The following is a 25,379-nucleotide window of genomic DNA, read 5'->3' on the forward strand; positions in this document are numbered from 1 at the left end:
GAAGGACCCCCGCCCCCGAGTGCATGAATTTCGTGCACCAGGCTTCTAGTACATAGTATATATACACTGAATGGCCAGATTATTATGATCACTAAACACATAATAATCTGGCCACTCAGTGTATGTCCTATAATAAAAGGCTAGTATACAAATTGTCCCCTCGACCAGGAGTTCGACCAGCAGGCAGGCTGGCCAACCGCCCATGTCCCCTTCCCCTGGCCAGGCTGGCTGGACCCCACCCATGCACAAATTCATGCACTGGGCCTCTAATATATAGTATATATACATTGAGTGGCCAGATTATTATGATCACTAAACGCATAATAATCTGGCCACTCAGTGTATATTACGAAAGGATCACCACAATGAGTCTAGTTAACATCTACCCCATACATAGTAAAAAAACATTTTTTTCTCTGATGGGTTTTTAAAAATATATATTTTTTATTGATTTCAGAGAAGAAGGGAGAGGGATAGAGAGATAAAAACATCAATGCTGAGAGAGAATCATTGATCAGCTGCCTCCTGTGGGGACCGAGCTCACAATCCGGGCATCTGCCCTGACCAGGAATTGAACTGTGACCTCTAGGTTCATAGCTCAATGCTTCACCACTGAGCCACGCCAACTGAGCTGTGATGAAGACTTTCAAGATCTATTCTCTTAGCAACTTCCAAAGATGCAATGCAGTATTATTAACTAGAGTCCCCGCATGCTGTTCATTACATCCTGATGACTGACTTGTTTTGTAACTGGAATTGGTACCTTTTGCCCCCCTTCACCCATTCCGCCCACCCTCTACTCCCCAGAAGTCCACTGACCTTTGGGAAAACTAACAGAGTTTCCTCCGTTGCTGTTGCCTTTTCAGGATCAGAGCCACACCCAGGTGTCCCAGTACCGCCAGGATCCATCCTTGATCATGAGGTCCATCGTCCACATGACGGATGCCGCCCGCTCGGGGATCATGCCTCCTGCCCAGCTCACCACCATCAACCAGTCTCAGCTCAGTGCCCAGTTGGGGTTGAACTTGGGAGGAGCCAGTTTGCCCCACACGTCTCCTTCCCCTCCAGCGAGCAAATCGGCCACCCCTTCCCCTTCCAGCTCCATCAACGAAGAGGACGGGGATGACTCCAGCCGGGTAAGTTCACTGCTAAGTACAGAACCACCCAGGGAATTCGGGATCTCCCCCCCCGCCCCCCCCCCCCCCCCATGCTCATGTCTTTCAACTTCATTCATGGTTTCACCTTCTTTCTCTTCATGGATTTGTGTTGGCATTTAAATGTATGATGATTACTTTTTTCACTCTCTCACTTACTCTCTGTGTAACATGTATTCAACCAGAATTTGGGAGCTCTGGCTTCTCCTACTAGTTGGAAGGCATTGAGCAAGTTCATTTAACTCTGGTAGGCCTAATGTTCTGAATATGCTAAAGGGGGGCTCGCAAGTAGACTTTATTCTAAACATGCTTTGGTTCTGATTTAATGTTCATGTGGGTGAGTTTCATCCAGTTAGTTGGCTGAACTACCACCCCATTTGACAGCCTTACACCTTGGATGGTGTTCATCATTCATGAAGTTCTTATTGTCTTACATCTTTGCTTTTGTCACAGGCAGTGTACATTACTTCAATATACATAGTTTGAAGTAAAAGCTTAGTTGCAGGCGTGGTTTTTCTGAATGCCTAGAAAAGTGTTCTGTTTCGTTAAATTGACTTATTCTAGGTCCACAATTACTCCTTCCTTATTCATGAATTAGAGGTTGTACACCTACTGTGTGCTTGACATTTTACTTGGTTCTGGTGAGATAAAGATAAGAGCTACTACCCATGGGACTCCCCCTTGGGGAGGAAGAGCCATGTTGAAAAGGAGCTGCAGATGTGATTAGCGGAATAATTGATGTACCTGGTGCCCTGACATTGTAATCTTTTCTGCTTGGGAGAGCAGGGAGGACCACTTTATTGGGGAGCTGATATTTGAATTAGGTCTAAGAGGATACATAAAAGTTTGTGAGGTAGACGAGAGAGGCCAGCATTCTGGTAGACGGAGTAATGGAAGCACATTGGAATTTATGGCTCTCATGAACAGTGTGATATGAAGGAGGAAAGAGAGGAGTTGGAGAAAGAAAATGTGGTAGCCTTTCTCTTGTGGGTAGTTGAGGGCTGATTAATTATTTGTATAGTGGGATGGTAAAAGCAAATCGAGGCTGTAGAAAGATAACGTTGGCTATATATAGAACGCATCACAGAGGGCGGGACTTGAAAAAAGGAAACCAATGAGAAGACGCTTTCTATGAAGTGTTTCATGTTAGCAAAGGAAGGAGTGGCTGGGGGGTGCCAGATCAGTGAGACACTGCAGTGGGAGAATCATCGGGGTTTGGTGACCCACTGAGGTTTGAAGGAAGAAGAAGAAAAATTGGGTTTTAGTTTAAGAGCCAACATGCGTGTCAGTAAACGAGAGGATCACCCCAGAAACTCAGGAGTGTTATTTTTTTTTCCCCCGGAGGGGGAAGGTGAGAGTTTGGCATGTGATGGGTTGAACTTGAGACGCTTATCGTTGAGTCTGCAACTCAGCTCATTGGAAGTGCAACTATGGACTTGGGACCCTCAGCACATACACGTGAAGACATGGAACTAATCAAGAATTCCCTGCAAGTGTCCAAGGAGCAAGTCAAGGCCAGAACCCAGAGCCTCATTTATTTTTAAGTAGCAAATGGAAGAAGAGACGTTAGAGAAGGCGGAGAGGGTGAGAACAGGGTGCGAGTAGAGTGCTATTGTAGGGATTTCAAGAGGGAGGGTTTGGTTGATGGCATCCTGTTAGCACCCATTGAACACCGGGCAGGCACATGCACTGACAGTCTCTGCTCACACAAGGACTTTAGTGAGGTGAAGTCAGAAATAACGATGCAAGAAACCAGAGGGTGTCAAGGTACAGCTAAGCGATCGATGGTCATTACATAAGCCAAATGGACACCTTTCACTTCACTCCTGTTTCCACTAATGTTAATACTTACCTCCGTGCCAGACTGAAATTGTCTTGCCTCCAGCGAAATTTTTCTGTGACTCCTAAGCTTGCTCCATTTTAAGCGACCGTCTATGTTTTATGTAAAGACAAGGGGAAAAAAATCCAGTTTCCATTTTAAGCAACTTAGCTGGGAAAGGAAGATTAATTTTATCATTGATTATACCTTTGGGGTAAAGCTCTCTCTTCACCTTTCCCAACCCTTTTGAATCAACTACAAAAAAGTTTCTTTAGGGGAGTTCATGCTGAGCTTTTATTTAAAAGGGTGAGATTCTTCATTTCTCGTCTGTTCTTAAAAAGGGAATGGCGATCGGGGCAAGTCAAGTTTATCCAAGAAAGATGCCAAAAATTGTCAACATTTGAATGTTGTTTTTCAAAAAATGAAATTAGACGCCTCTTATGCTGGCCTTTTGGGGGAAAGGTGAAATATGGCTTAACGCCATCGGAAGTGTGTGCGGTGCTTGTATAAAGCGTGGGTGTTGTTACCTCTCAAATAGTGCCAACAGTAAGTAGACTAGCGATTTCCCAATGGCTTGGGAGTTCCACGCGCTCAAAGACACGCTACTTACCCAGTTTCCTCCCCAAGAATTTTAGTGGTTGGATTAAGTTCCAAATGCCCCTCATTCAGAAAGTAATGATACTCTTGGAAAATCTGAATTTAAGGTTTAAGACCCAAGGCCATGAAAAGCCAATCTGTTTGTAGCTTGAATCTGTCTCTGCTGATCTTGCCCCAGGCTGGCTTTTAAGACAATGTTTGGTCAGACATTTCTGCATTCTTGAGGAAGTAGCTGCAAAATGATCCCCCGTGTAGTCACATGATAATCTAAGGGGCTGAAGCAAGGTTGACCCATCATTTCGCCTGCTTCTCAGATGAGGATAGAATATTTGGAATTAGGTGGTGGCAGCAGGGGAAGCTGGAAGTCCGTGGTTTATATGGTTGCAGGGCTGTGTCCATATCATTTCTAGGAGCTCCTATTGTGAATCTGTGTGAGCATCTGTATTATTCGGGGCGAGCTTATTTACCATCTCTCTATATAAAAGCCCAAGTGACCAAACGACCGGTCAGCCGGTCGCTATGATGTGCACTGACCACCAGGGGACAGACGCTCAATGTACAGGATCGGGCTCTCTCCTGTCTGGATCGGGCCTGCTGGGAGTGGGCTCCCTCCTGTCTGGATCAGGCCTGTGGGGATCGGGCTGAAACTGGCTATCTGACATCCCCCCAGGGGTCTTGGATTGCGAGAGGGTGCCAGGGTGAAGGACCCCGCCGGTGCATGAATCCATGCACCGGGCCTCTAGTATATAATACAAATCTTCTTCTCAGTCTTCTTTTTAGCCTTGGTGAGTTTAAGATCAACTATTGCTCTATCACACGTTTTTAATTCTGTGAAGGGTATCCGTTTCCTTTCTATCTCCCATTAAAGGAGTTTTGACGTGCATTTCTCGTTCTCCTCTTCTTTAGAAAGTTATTGTTTTAGAAAATAAAGATGACCTTACCCTTCTTGTACAATCTTAGGGGTTGCAGCTAATTTCTAGTCGAGTTTCCGGAGACCCGTTAATAAAGTAACACTCTGGCAAAATAAAAAATCAGGCCTAAAAAACAACAACAACAACAAAACACCAATTCAGACCCATCCTACACATGGCATGTGACTTTGGCAAGGGGCCTCATTTAAAATATCTGAATAGGATTGATATCCTGAATGTTATTTAGGTTTACTTTTAAAACCCCTGAAAAAGTGAAGTATTTCGTTTATGTATACATGTGTGGCCTCTTGTGTGTGTGTGTGTGTGTGTGTGTGTGTGCGCGCGTGGAGAAAGAGAGAGAGAGAGCATTGCCTGGTATGGAGGGTTCTTTTTCATTACTCATAACTGCTATTTAGAGCATATGTTATAACCTCTGGATCTCATTAATCAAGGCTCTAAATGCTAATCCCTGCTGTCCAGTGAACTCCAAGCAAATCCGCCCCGCCCCCGCTCTGCCTGGGGGCTCATCTGTGGACGATGCTTCCCCAAACCTTAAAAGAACAATTGCGGACCCGAGTAGGTCTTGCTGCAGAGACATTCCAGGCAGTGACTTTTCTTCGTGCTTTGCAGGCCATCGGGGAGAAAAGAGCGGCTCCAGATTCTGGCAAGAAGCCCAAGACGCCAAAGAAAAAGAAAAAGAAGGATCCCAACGAGCCCCAGAAGCCAGTGTCCGCCTATGCCCTGTTTTTCAGGGACACACAGGCTGCCATTAAAGGTCAAAACCCCAACGCCACCTTTGGAGAGGTCTCAAAAATCGTGGCCTCGATGTGGGACAGCCTGGGCGAGGAACAGAAGCAGGTAAGACAGAGCTCCATGGTGGCCACACGACTGAAACGTGGCTGGGGTGTTCCTTACACCTTCAGTTTTTTTTTAAATCCTCACCTGAGGATGTTTTTATTTTTTTATTTTTATTGATTTTAGAGAGAGAGGGGGAGAGAGAGAGAGAGCAAACATCAACTAGTTGCCTCCTGTACATGCCCCGACCAGGGATCGAACCTGCAATCTGGGTATGTGTCCTGACCGAACCCGCAACCTATTGGTGTATAGGACGATGCTCCAACCAACTGAGCCACGTAGCCAGGTTACATCTTTTTTTTTTTAAATAATATTTTTTATTGATTTTTAGATAAAGAGCAAGGGAGTGGGAGAGAGAGAGAGAAACATCGATGTGATTGTGTAACATCAATTGGCTGCCTCCTGCACGCCCTCTACCAGAGACCAAGCCTGTAACCTTTGCATGTGCCCTGACAGGGAATCGAACCAGGAACCTTTTGGTGCTTCGGACAATGATGCTCCAACTAACTGAGCAGTACCGCCAGGGCAATATCTTTTCTGAGTGAATATGTTCATTTAAATGTGATCACTTCCCACAAAATCCTTTCTAAGCTATGGAATGGAAAACACACACACACACACACACACACACACACACACTCACGAATATATGAACACAACCCATCCTCCAGTTATATGGATTCCTCTGTTCCTATAAAGATGCGTGATCTGAACCCATTCAGAGGAGAGTTGGAGGAAATCCAGGCAGTACCCTGCAAGCATTAACTTTTGACGATAACCTTTTCATTTTAAATAATGTGACTGTTTTCCCCCTTTGTTCCAAGAGGGCACCACAAAGCCACGGGATCCATCCCACTTGCCTTTTCTGTGATCATCTTTCTGAACTCTCATGCTATCCTAGTGGGTTTCCAAACTTTGAAGCCGTCCCTGCGTGTCTCATTATTTTCGCCAGGCATTTGAAATGTTATGCCAGGTGCATTTGAAAGCTCGGCAGTGTGAGAGGTATTGGGAGATTATCCAGGCTGGTGGGAGATACTTCCTTAGGGCCTGGTCTCTTCTCCTCCCCCCTGCCCTTATAGAGAAAGGGCAAATAGCAATATTAAATTATTTTCTGGGAAATAATTGGAGAAAAGAAAGGCTTCCCTGAGGGTCAGTCCTCCCCTGGGTCCTTGTGTGAAACTCCAATGACCATTAATAGGAGTTAACTTGAAGAATAGACCCCTATTCGTAACAACATAGACTAATTGTTTCAGGGTTGGAGAGTGGAAAACCCTTGATTTTTTTCCTTTCTTGACAAATCATGATATCATTTTTACCAGCTGGTTTTGTTGGGAGGGTGCGACTACAGAAGTTACCTGTGTGCTTGCAGTGTGTAGCAAACTGATTTTCTACCCCAGACATGTAACCTGAAGGGTCTGGCTAACGGTTTCATCCAACTTTTAAACTCTGGGGAGAAAGATAGGCTTTGGTCTAATACTTAGCCATCAGGTCATTTTTAGAAAAAGAAGCCCAGATCTTATGTAATATGCTGGGAAGTGTTTATGTAACTCATGCATCTCACTAATGGAAATCTACCAACTTTTACTATGTACGGCTTTTCTTCTCTGCAAAAGAAAACCAAGGTCCAAGGCCTCTGTCCTTTCTGTCCTCACACACTCTACCTATTGATGGTGTTTTGTTTTGTTTTTAAATATACTTTTATTGATTTCAGAGAGGGAGGGAGAGGGAGAGAGAGATAGAAACATCAATGATGAGAGAGAATCATTGATTGGCTGTCTCCTGCATGCCCCCTACTCAACCTCACAACCTGGGCATGTGACCAGGAATTGAACCGTGACCTACTGGTTCATAGGTCAACTATCAACCACTGAGCCACACTGGCCAGGAAAACTAGTTACTTTTTATAATTTCAACCATTTGCAGCAAATGTTATTCTTCTTACTTCCTTATTTACTGCCTTCATATGAGATCCTTCACTGTTACTCTCAAAGAATCTACGCTATACCCTGAAATATCTTTTTCTCATTTCCCACAGTAAATATCAAAATTGCGTTCCAGTGAGGGTGGCTGGGTTTTGTTTTGAGGTGTGTGTGTGTGTGTGTGTGTGTGTGTGTGTGTGTTTACATTGATTAAAGCCAGGGAGACCAGCTTTTTATGTGAGTTATGTGATTAGGTCACATTGTGATCTAAACTGTATACAACAGGTATTTCGTGGTTCAGAACAGGAGGTGCTAATTGTGGCCTTTCTACAGGTGTATAAAAGGAAAACGGAAGCTGCCAAGAAGGAGTACCTGAAGGCGCTGGCCGCATACAGGGCCAGCCTGGTGTCTAAGGTAAGCCTGTGCTGGGGTGGCCGGTCTCTGAGAGGTACAAGGTGGAAAACAGCATCTCTTCCTCCCCCACCCCCACCCCCAGCATTGAACACATAAATGCAACTTGCCTCAGATTTGACCGGAAAAGCCTCTTGAACAACTCACGCATTTATTTGTTTCCATTAAGGATTCCTAGCATGATGGCATGAAAAATATGATAAATTGAAATAATTTCAGCTGCTAAATCAAAATGGTTGCCGAAGGATTCACTGGTCTCTAGATGCGTGGCAAAGCTATTTAGACAAATTTTAAATAGCCTCGTAGTCTTTCGTTGAAGTCAGAGACGGAGCTGTGTGTCCATGTCCTGTGTTTAAGCTGGGAGGCATGTCTGTCTTGCATTGTGGGACATCATGTCATAAATCCGCCGATGACTTCATTATTGCAAGAGGGGAGGCTGCATTTTTTGACCAGACGGTTCCATATCATATAAATAAATAACCCTCATGATTATTTAAAATAGAATTACGCTCCCGGTACTGAAAACTAAAGACGTGTGTATGTATTATACATCGAGTATACAATGGACCCTGATGTATTATAAAATGCACCAACATCCCAAAGCAAATGTCACTCTAGATTATTATTACCTTGGTCCAAAAGGAGCCTGAGCTATTACATTATATTATTTTAGCATTTAATTACCTTTTGTCTTCAGCCCCCCTAGAATTGAGAGAGGCTTTGGGGAGATTAAATTGAGCTAAGGGTTTTTATCTTGATGTATGTCCCCTGGCAAGCAGAGATTCCATTTCCTTGTCATTGTTTTTGCCTACAGTTCCACGTAGGGCCTAAGGGCATGGTAGGCTGCAAGGCTATTTGAAAGGGTGTATCCCGTTTTTCTCTTGTGTCTATCATGCTCAGCCGCTTAGAATCAGAGCAAGAGAGGTCCTGCCGCCTTGGACCACGGGTGGGACACTTTCCGCTTCGTTAGAAGGAGAAAAAGCAGTCTTTAGGTGATAGCAAAATCTTTTTCTGAGACTCTGGAAGACACGCATTGAAAGATAGGATACCCACATGATCTCACTCATGTGCAGAATCTAAGCAACAAAATAAACTGATGAACGGAGTGGATCCAGAGACAGACATGGAAACAGAGTGTGGAATCTTAGAGGGAAGGTGGAGAAAGATGGGGGAGTTGGGGAGAGATCAACCAAAGACCTTATATGCATATATGCCTCACCCATGGACACACATAATAAGGTGGTGAAGGCCTGGGACAGGGCATGGGGGTGGGCTGGAGGGGATCAATGGGGGGGACAAAGGACATATGTAATACTTTTAACAATAAGTCATTATTTGAATAAAAGAAAGCCAGGGTACCTATTCTGGCCTCAGATTTGTCACTGGCAGAAAACAACTGAATGTGGGCCGTTGCTATTCAGAATTGAGTGCAGTCCACGGCTCATTAGGTGGAGGGAAGTAAGTAGAGTAAGGATGTGGAATTCCTCAGTGGGTCATTTATTCACTCGCTCACCTAGAAGCAGGGAGAGGTGATCTTTGTGTTTTAGATCGTGAGTCACTGACCGTAGGTGGATTTCAGCCAAGAGCCAGTGACTTACTCAAAGACACTAAGGAAATCTCGGCCATGCTTGGGCTCATCAACTCTGCGGCTGGCTTAGAAGGGAAACGTTAAATGTGACACATTGGATGCTAGAAACTAGCTTCAGGAATATATATACCAGTGGCCCGGTGCATGAAATTCATGCACATTAAAAGGGGATTCATTAGAGGAAATAATTTAATATTGCTATTTGCCCTTTCTCTATAATGGAAGTGTCAGAGATGAAAGAAAATTAGTAAAATGTATATGAAAACCTTCCTCCTGTCAGAGTCTGGGGCGCACCATGGGACCCAGAGTCAAGTCCCTGCCCACCCACGTGCACCTCAAAATCGCGTGAGACCCAGATCGGGCTGGCCCCTGCCCCCATTGGGCTAGATCCAGACCTGGCCAGTCCCACCCTTGTCAAGTCCCGCCCGGCAGGGGACATAGCCTCAGGTCCTCTGGCCTGGCGCCAGGACGAGGGGCATGGCCTGAGGTCCCCCATCAAGCCTCAGCATGCGGGGGGGGGGGGGGGCACAGCCTCAGGTCCCCTGGCCCAGCACTGGGAGGGGGCCACAGCCTCAGGTCCCCCGTCAAGCCCTACCGGCAGGGGGGTTCAGCCTCAGGTCCCCCGTCAAGCCCCGCTGAGCGGGGGGGCACGGCCTGAGTTCCCCCGACCTAGCACTGGGGGTGCACCTTGAGGTCCCCGGTCAAGCCCCACTGGGAGGGGAGCACAGCCTGAGTTCCCCTGTCAAGCCCCGCCAGGCAGGGGGGTGCAGCCTCAGGTACCCTGGCCGGGTGCTGGGGCAAGGGGCGCAGCCTGAGTCCCCTGTCAAACCCCACCTGGTGGGGGGCACGGCCTGAGGTCCCCCGGCCTGGCGCTGTGGTGGGGGAAGCAGCCTGAGGTGCCCTAGCCCCCAGGTCATCAAACTGTGGCTCGCGAGCCACATGCGGTTCTTTGGCCCCTTGAGTTTTTAGCAAAGGCCAGCTTAGGAGTACCCTAATCCTATCTAATAAAAGAGTAATATGCAAATTAACCATCACTCCGCTACACCCACAAGCCACGCCCACCAGCCAATCAGGAGCGAATATGCAAATAAATCCAACCAAGATGGCTACAGCCACAGAGAGCAGGAGGGAGGCTTGGGTTTCCCTGGCAATGGAGGAAGCCAAGCTTTCCACCTGCCCTTGCCGGCCTAGGCCTCCACTCAAGGCTACAAAGTTTCAATGATAGAAGATACATAAACCCAAACAGAAATGGTGGCAGCCACGGAGCTGGAAAGAGCAGGAGGCTAGGGTTGCCCTGGGTGATGGAGGAAGCCAAGCTTTCTGCACACCCTGGCCAGCCCAGGCCTCTGCTTAAGGCTACAAAGTTTCAATTATAGAAGATACATAAATTCCAAAAAAATGGCTGCCGCCATGGAGCAAGCAGAAGGCTTGGCTCCACTCCAGGCTACAAAGTTTCAGGTGTAGAAGATAAATAAACCCCAGATCCCAGTGCCTCCACTTGGGGGCCAGGGGGCGTGGCCGTCCTGCAAACCACCACAGGCCCCTCGCCCAGGCCACCCCACGTCCCAAGGGAACCCCCACCCTGATCTGGGACATCCTTCAGGGCAAACCAGCTAGCCCCTACTCGTGCACCAGGCCTCTATCCTATCTAATAAAAGAGTAATATGCAGATTGACCATCACTCCAACACACAAGATGGCTGCCACCATGTGGTCAAAGATCCTGCCCACATGTGGACACAAGATGGCCACCATAGGATGGCCAGCAAAGGGAGGGCAGTTGGGAGGGACCAGGCCTGCAAGGGAGGGCAGTTGTGGGCGATCAAGCCTGCAGGGGAGGGCAGTTAGGGGTGACCAAGCCGGCAGAGGAGGGAAGTTGGGGGCAACCAGGCCTGCAGGGAAAGGCAGTTGGAAGGGACCCAGGCCTGCAGGGGAGAGCAGTTGGGGGGTACCAGGCCTGCAGGGGAGGGCAGTTAGGGGTGACCAGGCCTGCAGGGGAGGGCATTTGTGGGGGGGGGGGGGACCCAGGCCTGCAGGGGAGAGCAGTTGGGGGGGACCAGGCCTGCAGAGGAGGGCAGTTAGGGGTGACCAAGCCAGCAGAGGAGGGAAGTTGGGGGCGACCAGGCCTGCAGGGGAGGGCAGTTAGGGGTGACCAGGCCTGCAGGGGAGGGCAGTTGGGGGCAAACAGGCTGGCAGGGGAGTGGTTAGGGGGTGATCAGGTTGGCAGGCAGAAGTGGTTAGGGGCAATCAGGAAGGCAGGCAGGCGAGCAGTTGGGAGCCAGCAGTCCTGGATTGTGAGAGGGATGTCTGACTGCCCGTTTAAGCCCGATCCCACCGGGATCGGGCTTAAACGGGCAGTCGGGCAGTCGGACATCCCTTGAGGAGGCCCAGATTGGAGAGGGTGCAGGCTGGGCTGAGGGACACCCCCCTCCCCCGTGCATGAATTTCGTGCACCGGGCCTCTAGTTAAGTTAATAACAATGTAACTACCTATATAGATTAAGTTTAAAAAATTTGGCTCTCAAAAGAAATTTCAATATTTGTACTGTTGATATTTGGCTCTGTTGACTAATGAGTTTGCCGACCACTGCTCTAGCCCAACACCAGGATGGGAAGTGCACCTTGAGCCATGACACCGAGGGTGGCGTCATATGTGCATATAACTTGTGCCTCTACCTTCCGAGCCAGGACTCACACTCTTACGATGTGACTACTGTCACTTTCAGTGTTCACAACAGCCAGGACATTAATGGAAGCTTACTGTTCAGTGATACCATGCATCCACACAGAAGCCATCAGCGATGGCTTTTCCTACACCGAGTGACTATCTACACCAGCGATTTTCAACCCGTGTGCGTGGCACGCTGGTGTGCCGCAAGAATTTTTAAAACACGCAATACTTGGCTTTTATGCAGGGGCACCAACCTCTTTTCTCTTAGATGGTCAAATAAAAAAAAAAAATGACAACAGCTCTAGTTGGGTGGTTAGAGCATCCGCCTGCATACTGAAGGGGCGTGGATTCGATTCTGGTCAAGGGCACGTACCTCGGTTGCAGGCTCAATCCCTGGCCCCAGCCGGGGCATGTGCAAGAGGCAACCTATCGATGTGTCTCTCTCACATTGATGTTTCTCTCTCTTTGTCTCTCCGCCTCCCTTCCACGCTCTCTAAAAAAAATTCCTTGGAAAAAATATCCTCAGGTGAGGATTAACAAAAAAATTAAAAAAGGAAAGAAAAGAAAAAATGACAGCCAACACAATAATAGCCATCCAGTGCGAATGAATCAAAATTATACTTTTTTTTTTCTTTCTGTCAGATCAGCAAAACCTGTAGCTTTGGGTGTGCCGTGACTTTTAGTAATAGTTTTTGTGTGCCAGGAGGTGAAAAAGGTAGAAAATCGCTAGTCTGTACCTCTAAGGTCACTTCTCAGGTTTCTTCTAATAGTAGATTTATAAATCCCAAGTGATAAAAATGCAGAAGTAGACATTCAAAATCATTTAAAGAGGGTGGGTATCAGCTTGATGGCTCCACGGTGACCCCACTACCCTGTCTCCCAAACCTCCTAGTTCTGTGAAGAATAAGGAGGAAATATAGTCTTTAAGAGGAATCATTCCAATCCCTGTTGCATCAGTAAAATATATATTTTTGAGGCGGTAATTCTGTGTTTTTGGTACAGAATATAATAGCTAGTTTCTCTCTAGGCTGAGCCCCAGATGGGTTGTTTATAACAGGTTATTCAGTCACACGAGTTTTAAACATTCTTCCCTCATCTGTGGCTGCTTTGGTAAATTCCAGAACTCTTTGCAAATACTTGGTAAAAGACACCATTTCTCACACTGTAAAGTACTTCAATATAGTACCTCTAAGGAATCCAGTTATGTTGTTCTTATGTCCAAGTGAGCAGTGTCATACAATCATCATGCACATACATGGCTTTGGTGTTTTCTGGTAGCTGGGGTTGTTAGTAAAAGCTGCTAACATTTACTCAGCGCTTCCTGTGGGCCAGGCACTGTTCTAAAATGCCTCCCACACATGAATTCATTCTCACGACCTCTACACAAGGCAGATGCCATACAACCCCATTTTATAGACAAGGAAACTGAGGAACAACCGGATGAATTAGTTTTCCCCAAATCACAGAGATCTTACGTCATAGAGGTAGATTGGTACTCAGGCAGTCTGTACTCTATGTCCATATTGGGTGGAGAGGTTAGTGCCGACTTAAATGCTGAAGAACCGTTGCTCTTCAATATGTGTATCAGTCATCTATCACTACAATATAGCTGCGTAACAAGCAGCTACAAAGCCAGGGACTTAGAAAGATAAGGGTTGATCTCAGAGAGTGCCAGTTGGCTGGTTGGTTCTTCAGATTGAGGGCATGGTGGGCAGGATTAGCTAGATCTGTTCATCCGTCTGCAGTGCGTGTGGAGGTCAGGAGTGAGGGGCAGTGGACTCATTCCCACAGGTGGCAGGCAGTTGGCGGGCTCTTGAGTGGGGTAACTGGGTCATGCACGTGTCATCACGCCCTTGGCAGTGGTAGTTCTGAGAGGTAGTGTGTGTGGAAGGGAACAAGGCCGCTTGAGACCTCGCTTCCACCCCATTCCGTCCAGCGGAGCAGAGGCACAAGGTCGGCCCCAGTCAAGAGGGGGGAAATTTGATTCTATCCCAGGGACGCGCTAAAAAGCCACACAGCAAAGGGCTTGGGGACGGGGAAGCACGCATCATGGTGGCCATCCTGAACAAAATGCTTACCTCTGTTAACTACGCATGCATTTTCATACTTGGGACTTTCCCTCCCGGAATGCAGGCGGCCGCTGAATCGGCGGAAGCCCAGACCATCCGTTCCGTTCAGCAGACCCTGGCGTCCACCAACCTGACATCCTCCCTCCTCCTCAACCCTCCGCTGCCTCCTCACGGAGCGGTGGCGGCGGCGGCCGCGCCCCAGACCCTGCAACAACAGTCGCTCCCTCGCTCCATCGCTCCCAAGCCCTTGCCCATGAGACTGCCCATGAACCAGATCGTCACGGCGGTCACCATTGCGGCCAACATGCCGTCGAACCTTGGGGCGCCGCTGATCAGCTCCCTGGGCGCCAGCCTGGTGGGCTCGGCGTCCGCCACGCAGGTGAGCCCGTCCGTGCAGACCCCGCAGCAGCAGCAGCTGCAGCAGCTGCAGCAGCAGCAGACCCAGCAGCAGCAGCTGCAGCTGCAGCAGATGCACCAGCAGCTCCAGCAGCAGATGCAGCAGCAGCATTTCCAGCAGCACCTGCAGCAGCAGCTCAGCCAGCAGCAGCTCCAGCAGCAGCTCAGCCAGCAGCAGCTCAGCCAGCAGCAGCTGCAGCAGCAGCTCCAACAGCAGCTGCAGCTCCAACAGCAGCTGCAGCACATGCAGCACCCGTCGCAGCCTTCGCCGCGCCAGCACTCGCCCGGCAGCGCCCCTCAGATGACGTCCCCCGTCCCCGCCATCGGGAGCCCCCAGCCGGCCTCCCAGCCGCAGCACCAGTCGCAGATACAGTCCCAGACACAGACTCAAGTGTTGCCGCAGGTCAGTATTTTCTGAAGACGCGCAGCGAGCGGCAGGCGGATGGATGGGCGCGCGGAGGCCGGCAGAGGGTCCGCTGTCCCCGCGGCGGAGGCTCGGAAGTCGGTGTTGGCCCTGCAGACACGCGTCGCAGATCCCATGGTCCTCCGAAGTGTCTATTAGATAGGCAATAAGAACTGCAGCGTAGCTGAGCACCCTCCTCTAGTGACTCGAAAACCACTTGGGTTTTCAACAAGAAAAGCTGTGCTCTTTTATGTGTTGCCTTCTTTTAATTTATTCAGGCTCTACCTACGATATGTGAATCAAACCGTTTCATGAACCCTGGCACCTACCGAGGACGACACACGGGGCCTCTCTGAGTCACAGGACGTGGCCTTAGGCCTCCAGATAAGTGACTAGACCGCACTTCCAGGCTACGGGAACTCATGAACCCCCCCTCACCCCAAAATTAAAAGCACAGTTGTAACTACCTGAATAGGAAGAGTCTTGTGTCATACAAACATTTGTATGACATGAATAGTCGATGGCATTTTTTTGTCATGAAAAAATAATAATAATGTAAATCACAGACTTTTGCCAAAGGTCTTATTTTTTTCCCCCCTAAATATCTCCAAAAAAAGAAAAAAAAAAAAAACCAAGCTATTAGATTCAGTTATTGACTCATTTCCACTTTTTACCCACGACTTCTCCAAATCGAACAATATCTAATGACCACTGTTAGCCCATGATATCCATTCCAATTAGAGGAAAAGAATGTGAATATTATATTCTGTGTTTTGAGTGACAAGTTTCGAAAAATAAAAACACTGTATTTTTAAAAGGGAAATGAACTTAAATGAAAGCAGTTATTACAAAAGTTAAGATTTAAAAAAAAAAAAGCGAGAGTTTTTATTATGATGTAATACCAGTAGAATATTTAACAGGCGCACCGCATCTGAATAATCAATGTAAATATTTTCTTTCCAAGGTGTACGTTTTCCTATCATGTGTTGTAAAGTTTTCATAACTGAGGCTTTAACGTAAACACTGGTGACACCAACCATTCATTGCTACGTTGCTTATTGTGTTTTTACGCTGTTTTATACTTTTTTATGAGTTACGATAGCAGCCATTGAGTTGTTTGTATTTTGCTTAACTAAAACAAAAATGCTTTTATCTTGCTATAGAATAAACACATTTCAGTAAAGACTGTGGGCTGTATTTTGATGCAACAACCCGGAAACTGTTCACTTTTCCAATAAAATGATCTGTCACGTTTCACGTTCGGTTCCTTGAATACGTGTCGGAGGGGGAAGTAGGCCACACACCAGCTTGGGTTGGAGTTCAAGATCGTCTTCCCTTTTCAATTGGACATGGGATGTCAGAGCTAAGGGTGTGGATGGCCTGGCCCCAAACCAGGGCCCTTGAAAAAAAAAACAAAAAACAAAGCAACAAAAAAATACTTTGGAAATCGTTTGGGTTTTGATCTTTTTGGGAAGGGGCAAGTGTGGAAGGTAAGTAGAGAGGAAAAAGCACGCGTCTTCTATGAGGGGGCGTGAGCGAGCTGGCCTGGTGTGGTGATGGCTCTTAAAACCCATGCTAATTCTTAAGCCAAAATAATGATTTCCGTGCCCACGCCGTCCCCCCTCTCCTCGCTCCTGATGGCTCCTCTTGGAGAACACTGTGACCACGATCCCCAGTTGTCTTGCATGATTAATTACAGCATCTGTTGTGTCAGAAGCTATAATGAAGAGGTCTTGATAAAAATTGCAAATTACCACTGGCAACAGTCTTCCCCTGCTTATGATAAAATGAAAATTAAAAACAGCAAGTGTCAAGCCTGACCAGACCCTCATCTGGAGGGGGAAAAAAAAAAACACACAACTAAACGAGGATGAGAGTAGTCGGGTCCATAGTTCCTGTGTGCGAGGCACTCAAAAAATAATGGACTCGGATGCTCCAAGTTGTTGCATCTCAGAGAATATTTACTGTATGTTGTGGGCTATGAATAATGAATCCGGCTTTAAATATTTCATCATCCTCTCGTCCGCTGTAGAATGTACAAATATTGAACAGCAAGAGATTCTAATTATAAATTTATAGATTTCTTGCTGCAGAGAAATGTATGTCTAAATGGAAGCTTTTCCTGAGATGCATGCGTTGACAGGTCTCACTGCGCAGGTTTCGGACGGTGCCCCCTCACATCTACGAGGGGGCAGCTGTACCCCACACAGAAGGGATCTGCTCGCATCAGCTCCATCAGAAGCAGAACCGACGGGTGAAAGGTTTTCTGTGGGTCGTGACGAACGTTACAGAACAATAAGAGCCATTTTATATTCTGTTGTGAAACCTTTAGACAAATGTCTTCAGAATTAATTGCTAGACTCCATGTGACAGTAATTGTGTATTAGTTCTGTAATTGTCATTTTGAAAACCCATGAAGTATTGCTGGGGGGGAAAATGTCACTCGTGATAAGGCTTAATTGCAAGTGAAGACGGTGTTCGACTGCTTGCAGTTAGAAGCAGGTGTTGTAACATCTATTAAATGACTTTCTAAATCTTGGGTTTTATCACATTTGATTAAATGCTGCTAAGCCACCGATGGTCAATGTCAAGCGGGGAAAACATAGTTCCGTTCCTCCACTTTCAGAAATTAATCATCAGGCAAAACTATTATGTTCTAAAACACCCGAAGCCTTGAAGCATGAAAAGAATTTCCCCCACACTTGGGACCAAATTATTTTTCTCAGGACTCCCTAAGAATATGGTGAATGAACTTGGATTTCAATTTGTACATGTGTTCCTGGTGCCTTGAAAGTAAGAACTTGGTGTCCTTTTAGTGGTGGTTACAGGTCAGAAATAAATCAGGGTGCTGAAAAGTAGGCCTGAGAAATGTGGAAGCTGATTAGTGGGGACCCTCAATGGCCTTCAAGCCTTCCCCCCTTACGTGTCCACAATCATTAACGAGGCCCTCCCGCCCCCTCCACCTCCATCACACACCTTTTCTTCTCTGTCCCCCCTGCCGTGGGCACATAATTTTATTACTCTGGCTAAACATGTTCCCGTTCTTGCATTAACCTGTATGCCGTATGATGGAATAACCTACGGAGTTTTCCTTTGTGGCTGACACGGGGTCATTAGTTCCTGACTCCCAAGAACAAAAGCTTCCATGCCTTTGTTGCGGCATCATTTCTGCGGTAGATTACCACCTGACGGGAGTCTGAAGGCTTTCGAGACAAATGGATTCCTAGCTCAAGTGTGAGCAGAAGCCCTCTGCCGCGTGCATTTCAGTGGGCTTCAGATGTCTGAATGGTCTCTCTCCCCTCTCTCACTTCGTGGAGCTTTTTTTCCCCTCCGCACTGGACTTCAATCTAACCTTCCCTCCTCTCCCCCCCCACCCCCCACAACCACCCCTCCACTGTCTTTGTTTGGCTTTTGTTTCGCAACAGCTGTTATTATCGTTTTTTTGGTCAGCTGTGATTGCTGGAGGCAAAATAGGACCAGATGGTGTTTTGCTATGCATGAATGGGGAGTTAGAGGGGTTGCGATTGAATAGGCCAAGTCTGAATGGTGTCTGTGCACCACCTGCCTGCCTGGGCCGCGGCGCACACATCACAGGAGCATGATCCCCCGCAGACCCACCGGCTTCGGATGGGAAAGTGGGGAGCGGGGTGCTTTCCCCCATATTTATTGATCTTCCATGCGCTGACCGAATAATCCAGGCAATCTGAGTTAATTGGATATGACACAGCTTGGGTGTGCAGTCTCTCACTCTAGAATTCCTGGTTTGCTTTAAGGATTTCATTTTTCTCCAAAGTAGACACACACTGGCACACACACACACACACACACACACATGCACACACACGCACAGGCGCGTGTGCGCGCACACACACACACACGAATAGCAAAAGTTACTAGGCTAAGTAGGCAAAGTGACTAGTATAAAATTATGTGGGTTTCGGGGGCACAATTCTGTACTACATCATCCCTATATTGTATTGTGCGTTCACCACCCCAAGTCAAGTTTATTGACCCATGTCACCCCAATCAAGTCAATAAAAAATACATTTTGAAAAGTCGAAGATCGTAGACTTTAAGAGTCTAAGGCTGAGGTGTTAGGAAGGTGAGCACATCTCCATGATATTTGTATTAGCTCATAACAGAAGGTAGAAGTGAATTCTGAGATGTAGCAAGCCCTCCTCTTTGCAGAGTTTATCCACCCCATAATGCACGTTTATGAGAGATGGGCCTTACGGGGAACACCACACACATAGACCAGATTAGAGTCTTCTTAGAAAATACCAACGCTCCCTGTTTCTCCTCGTTCCTTGAACTCTAGCGAGTGTTGCCGACTAGCGGAAGCAGTAACCCCGAGGGCAGACACCAGCCCTGAGTCTTGAAGCCGGGGAATGGGTTTGACTCTGGTTGATTGTGATCCTACTGGTGTGTGGTTGTGTTGCTCCGTGTGTGGCTGGGAAAAGCTTGATCATCCCGGAAGCCTGGTGTTAGATACGCAGAGAGCCCCATGTGCCTGAGGCCCTAATTACTTACCTTTACTTCTGCGACACGCGAAACGTGGGGATAGGTACCAACGGACGTGCAAACATAAACAAGGCCTTCAGTTTACTCTGTGTATGTCTGAAATTTTCCAACACGGGAGCTCAAAAAGTAATAGCGCGAGCCCTCCTGACCTTAAGGAGCCTTATTTTTTTTATTGCAGTGGGGACATGTACCCACCAGACAAAGTGATCCGTGTGCCAACAAAAGACAGAGAACAAATGGGGGGTGGTTGTGGTGTGTGTGTGTGTGTGTGTGTGTGTGTGTGTGTGTGTGTGTGTTTTAATATAATTTGAGAAAATTAAAATGTATTTGGAAAGGGAAGAGATTGCAATTGGGTAGGAGTGTTGGGGGAAGTTGCATGGACTAGCAGGCCTGTAAGATGTGCCCTGAAGGGTGGGTAGGACTTCAGTAGGTGAGGAAGTCCTCTCTGGTAGGTCTGGGATCTGTCTCCGGACAGAGCAGAGCAGGAGAGAAAATACTCACGTTGAAAGTGCGGGCACCATCCGACACCAGTAGAGAACGCACGAATCGGCCAGGGGTGAGCGAATACCTACAGGATTTTAACTTCCTTCCAACAAGGGAAGCTCCCGTGGGCACCAGGCTGAAAGAAGAAAGTGGAACAAGATTCCCATTGGAACATGTACCTTTTGGCCCTAGCTGGTTTGGCTCAGTGGACAGAGCCTCAGACTGCGGACGGCAGGGTCCCGGATTTGATTCCCGTCAAGGGCGTGTGCCTGGGTTGCAGACTCAAAGGGAACCCATCGATGTGTCTCTGTCACATCGATGTTTTTCTCTCTCTCTGTCTCTCTCCCTTCCACTCTCTCTCTCAAAATCAATGGAAAAATATCCTCAGGTGAAGTTTTTAAAAAAGGAAAATACAGATTTTCATGATTCACAGGCATAACTACAGCTTTGGCTTCATGCTCTCTCTCCCACCGCTCCCATCATCCTGGCGCAAGAACAGGCCACCGGCACAGCCGGATGCAGGCCCTTTGGGTGCCAGCTGTGAAGCAAGCCTCATCCTCCCGGGAGCACGGCCAGGGAGATGGTTTCGTGTGCTGCTGTGGTGCGAGGGAAGCTCTGCTCACTGCTGCTGAGAAGTACCTCTCGGTGCTTGAACTCCTAAGCGATGGATGATGAAAAGAAGCCCTGGCTTTGCTGCCGAGTGGAACCTCAGGCGGCACCGGGAGGGCCGTTGGCTATGGCCTCAATTTCATCTCAAAGGAGAACCTTCACAGGCAGGCAACGTGGGCGCGGGTGCTCACGCATATGTCTCAGCAAAGGAACGATGCTCTCGTGTGAAACGCCTCGTTATCCCTCGCGTCTGTGTCGTGCTCTGTCCGCTGCAGGACCCGGTTTCTGCGGACACCCTCACTCGGTCCCCGCGCGAGATGGGGCAGGAGCTCACCTCCTGGGACACAGCGGGAACCCGAGGCAGGAGAGCGTGGGGACTGGCTCCGGTGTCTCTTCGTGGAGGAGAGGCGCCGTCAGAACTGGAAGGGGACGCTTCTCATCCTAGGTCTGCTGGGATGTCATGGACCTCAGATTGGTAGATGTATGACATACCCGTGTATTTGAAAGCGTGACATCTGTCCTGTGTGTTGTGTACAGGACGTACCCGTACATACGTGTGTGGGAGAGGCGGATGCTGCACATGCGTAGAGGACCGCAGCCCGTGGCAATGGCGAAGACGATCATTAATCCACGTTTTCCTCGTGGCCGGCCGGGCGGTGGACCCGCGCGAAGGCCACTCGCCCGCGTCTCCAATGGGGCGGAAGGGCGCATGGCACTTCCCTTCGGTGTGAACACTTGCCAGCGGGCGGCTCCTCGGACAAGGCCTCCCTGTGATTGTGTTGTATTCGGGCAAACAGCTCTGACTTGTGTTCAACCCGTAGGACCGGAGGTGCCACAAAAGGGCCAAAGTGTAATAGTGCTCACGTGTTTTTGTTTTTTTTTTTTTTTTAAAGAAAAAGCGGGTTTGCAGGAAGATCGAGATGGGTGAGTGCCAGGTAGGTGCGCCTCCTTTGCATTACTTAAGGAGTCTGGTCAATCCACATTGAGGACGGGGAGTCAGTGACAGGATGGGGGGTGCATCTCCCTAAGGGGTTACGCAGGAGCCACCCTGGGACTGCTTCCTGAGGTCCCACTCCATCTCCAAGGCCACACCCCCTTGCTAAGGGGGCTGTGTGCTTCCACGGTTGCCACCTGTCAAAGGAAATACAGCGGCGAGGACCTGTAATCCTTCATCCTCTGTGCACAAGATTTTATTATTGTCTTTATTATTCTTTTTAGAATATATTTTTATTGATTTCAGAGGGAGAGGGAGGCAGAATCATCAATGATGAGAGAGAATCATTGATTAGCTGTCTCCTGCACGCCCCCTCCTGGGCACACAACCTGGGCATGTGCCCTGACCGGGAATCAAACTGTGACCTTCTGGTTCATAGGTTGAAACTCAACCACTGAGCCATGCCGGTTGGGTTTGTCTTGACTTTAAATGAACAGACCGCTGAAGCTCCCTTGCAAAGAGTCACTTGCTGAGACTGAATAGAAATGCAGAGCAATTCTAACATATTCCCCCAGAGCACCAGGCCTGAGCGTTCTAGTGAACGGATCCCTGGAGGAAGTTTTCCTTGTCAAGGTGCTTGAGTGACTTATCGAGAGTCAACAGAATCGTGGTTAATTTGCGATCCCGGTCTCAGGTTTATTTTCAGACTTATGGGGCCTACTTTTGGTTTCTGGCCAGTTTGCCTTGCATCTGAGGCTATATTACCAATTAGGATTTTTTAAAAATATATTTTATTGATTTTTTACAGAGAGGAAGGGAGAGGGAGAGAGAGCCAGAAATATGGATGAGAGAGAAACATCGATCAGCTGCCTCCTGTACACCCCCCACTGGGTATGTGCCCGCAACCAAGGTACATGCCCCCGACCGGAATCGAACCTGGGACCTTTCAGTCTGCAGGCCGACGCTCTATCCACTGAGCCAAACCAGTTAGGGCCAATTAGGATTCTTTTGGTACCATTCCTCGTTATATGTCATCCCTGTGACATGTAGAGAGGGCCTGAATTTTCAGTTTGACACAACGAGGGGAAATGATGCCATGTTTGAAACCTGTCTTAATTGGTCATTTGCAAAGTTGATGCAAGATCTTTGTCCAGATCATTCAGGCCTTCTGGTCCACCCTCACTCTTTCTGCCCATGCGTACTCCTCTCCTCTATCATTGGCATTGAGTATGTGAACTCCCAGGGGACAAATAATGGCATGGGAGGAAATTACCTCCCTAGAGTCTGGCCTCTGGTGGGCTTTTTCTAGATGCCAAATTAAGACATCCATTTGGCTGTTTGGACAGTTACCTGGGAAGAATGGCACCATTTTCTCCATAATAACATTTTTATAAATGGTGCCCAAATGCTGGCATTCCTAGTGTGCGACTTTATAATGATCAGAATTCTTTGGCCCAACAAATGCAAGTACAGCTCTAGTTCTCTGGGAAGTAGGACATAATTCTGTGGAGTAGATACATGATCCTTTTGCATGTAGAAAACAACTCACTGTTGCCTATGTTATTTGGAGGTAGCAATTTCTTACCAAAAAAAAAAGTGTGTCTTCTCATAGTTTATATCCTAAAATCTTGGTTAGCCAGGAGATCGGGACTATTGTTGGGGGAAATTTTCAAGATTTAAATGTACTGAAAGGGTGGCAATAATATTTGCCTCTAGATCTTCAAAATCCCCAAAATGTGCTTCTTGGGCCCAACCAGCAACCAGTCAAAACGGAATGCCCTTTTAGAATGGACACCGATTCTCTTTCTTGGGTTGGCTTCATTCCTCTGAGGAAGTTCCTATTTATTTGTAGGCAAGTGTGTTTCTTGCTGAAGAACAATTTTTTTGTCTGTTGGGGACAAAATATGTACTGTTTTCATATTGAGAAGGTCGGATTATTGATAGTTGAGATAATTGTGTATATAGGTTTAAATTCTTGAACCCCAAACTTCAGAGATCAGTGATCTTTTTTTAAGTTGTTCTTCTCTTTAAAAAAATATTTTTATTGATTTCAGAGAAAAAAGGAGAGGGAGAGAGACATAGAAACATCAATGATGAGAAAGAATCATTGATCGGCTTCCCCCTACGTGCCCCCTACTGGGGATCGAGCCTGCAACTCAGCCATGTGTCCTGACCAGGAATCGAACCATGACCTCCTGGTTCATAGGTCGACACTCAACCACTGAGCAACACGGGCTGGGCAAGTTGCTCTTCTCTTTAATTGTTAAAACTTTTACATAAGTGAGAGATCTCATCAATGAGAAAGCTTCCTGTGGCGTTTTCTGGAGGAAAAGCCTGGGACCCACACACCTCCGGAGCATATAACCAAAGGAAGTTCAGGAGGCTCTACTCTTGGCCAAGTTCAGATGCTGAAGTCATCGCTGCACATAGAGCAAATGAACATTCCACCTTCTCAGCGCTGAACTAACACTCTGCAGAAGCGTTTCTGAGGTCTGGTCACGTGGTCCCTGATTCCTGCTATGCACCTGAGCACACAGGTGACTAGGCCTCAAGTCCAAGAAGCCAGGATGCAGCCGGCAAAGGAGGAGATCCCTGGACTCATGCGGTTTGGGGGCCCAGCATCAGCAGTGAAACAGCTCAGCCCCAGAACAAACAAGCTCCATTTTGTCAAAGCCTGTGTTCTGAGAACAGCCCAGAGTTTTATGTCTGACGCAGATGGTGTTTATATAGAGCCTATGAGCTCAGCGTGCGAAGTCATCATAAAACAGACTGGGGTTTGGTATAATTATTCACAATTACTATTGTATAATTGGATGCCATAACTATTGTATAAAAAAAATATTTGAAGGAGTAGACTCCACTCCTACTCGCACAAGAGTTCTCAACAATATGAGACATATGCTGTGAACATCGTAACATGGTTTATGGTGTTTACAAACTTACTGGCGGTTTTGGCAAAGTTGCAAGCGTACAAGGCCAGGTTCTGCTTCTTGCATGCTTAGGTAGACCAGTTGTCCTTGCTTAGCTCCAGTGGCTTCTACTCACCCAGCAGACTTCAAGAGCCAATGGCACAAGGCCATGCAAATGAGCAGGTGGACGTGGATAACAATGTTTTAGCAGTTAATCAAAGAGAGAGGGAAAGGACCCACTTTTTTTCAACTTTCTCCAAGCCAGCAAAGGAAGGTCTGTTGTGTCACCTTGTGGCAATTGGCACATGGAAAAAATGCTTATTTTAATTTAATGTTTCTGGGTGGGATGAGTCGATCTATAGACAACTATCATTATAGAGGGTTTCCCCCCAAAATGTCTACACACACTTTGACCAGTATATTGCAACTGTTTCTTTTTTAAAAAAAAAAAAAAAAAAGTTTTTATTGATTTCAGAGAGAGAAAGGGAGAGGGAGAGAGAGAGAGAAATGTCAAACATGAGAGAGAATCATTGATCAGCTGCCTCCTGCACACCCCACACTGGGAATCGAGCCCACAACCCGGGCATGTGCCATGATTGGGAATTGAACCATGACCTCGAGGTTCATAGGTTGACGCTCAACCACTGAACCAGTTGGACACAACTCTTTCTTTATGACTGAATGAATGATGATATCCCTTTTGACCAACTTGGCTTACGCTATGGTACAAGCAACCCAATGAACTGTTAATAAAGGAGAACAGTTGTTCTTTCTGCTGGGGAGAGCTTAGGATTTTATTTCCTACACCCTAGCTTTTATTAAGAGCTCACTGTGAATGCATTACTTATTAGCCATTCCCACTTTTTTATGTTTACAAATTTTTTGATTTTTTTTCTGAGCTTTATGAAATAGAGTACCTATTAATTTGACCTCCTATGCTTTATCTTATCTCTCTGGCTCACATGTAGGGATAATATATTAATAATAATCATGTTGAGTCAATCACTTATGCATTTATTCAGCAAATATTTATGTGGCACCTTCTCTTTCACAGAGTTATATTCTGATGGGGATATGGTTTTATTAATCCCGTGAGTATCTGGGTACCTACTAAGGTGAAATGGATAAAAAG

General features: G+C 47.2%; 1 protein-coding gene across 1 annotated transcript in view; it reads left to right on the forward strand.

Annotated features, from left to right (window-relative positions):
• The window catches only part of TOX3 (TOX high mobility group box family member 3), a 112,053-nt gene extending 96,653 nt beyond the window's left edge, over window positions 1-15,400 (forward strand). The window contains exons 4-7 of the mRNA XM_080644471.1: window positions 867-1,136; window positions 5,112-5,339; window positions 7,589-7,669; window positions 14,057-15,400. Coding sequence (XP_080500597.1) covers window positions 867-1,136; window positions 5,112-5,339; window positions 7,589-7,669; window positions 14,057-14,806 — 1,329 coding nt within the window. The 3' untranslated portion in view covers window positions 14,807-15,400. The remainder of the gene's footprint in view (window positions 1-866; window positions 1,137-5,111; window positions 5,340-7,588; window positions 7,670-14,056) is intronic.
• Window positions 15,401-25,379: the final 9,979 nt, after the last annotated feature.

This window comes from Plecotus auritus (assembly GCF_963455305.1).
Source record: "Plecotus auritus genome assembly, chromosome: 10".
Classification (NCBI taxonomy): Eukaryota; Metazoa; Chordata; class Mammalia; order Chiroptera; family Vespertilionidae; genus Plecotus; species Plecotus auritus.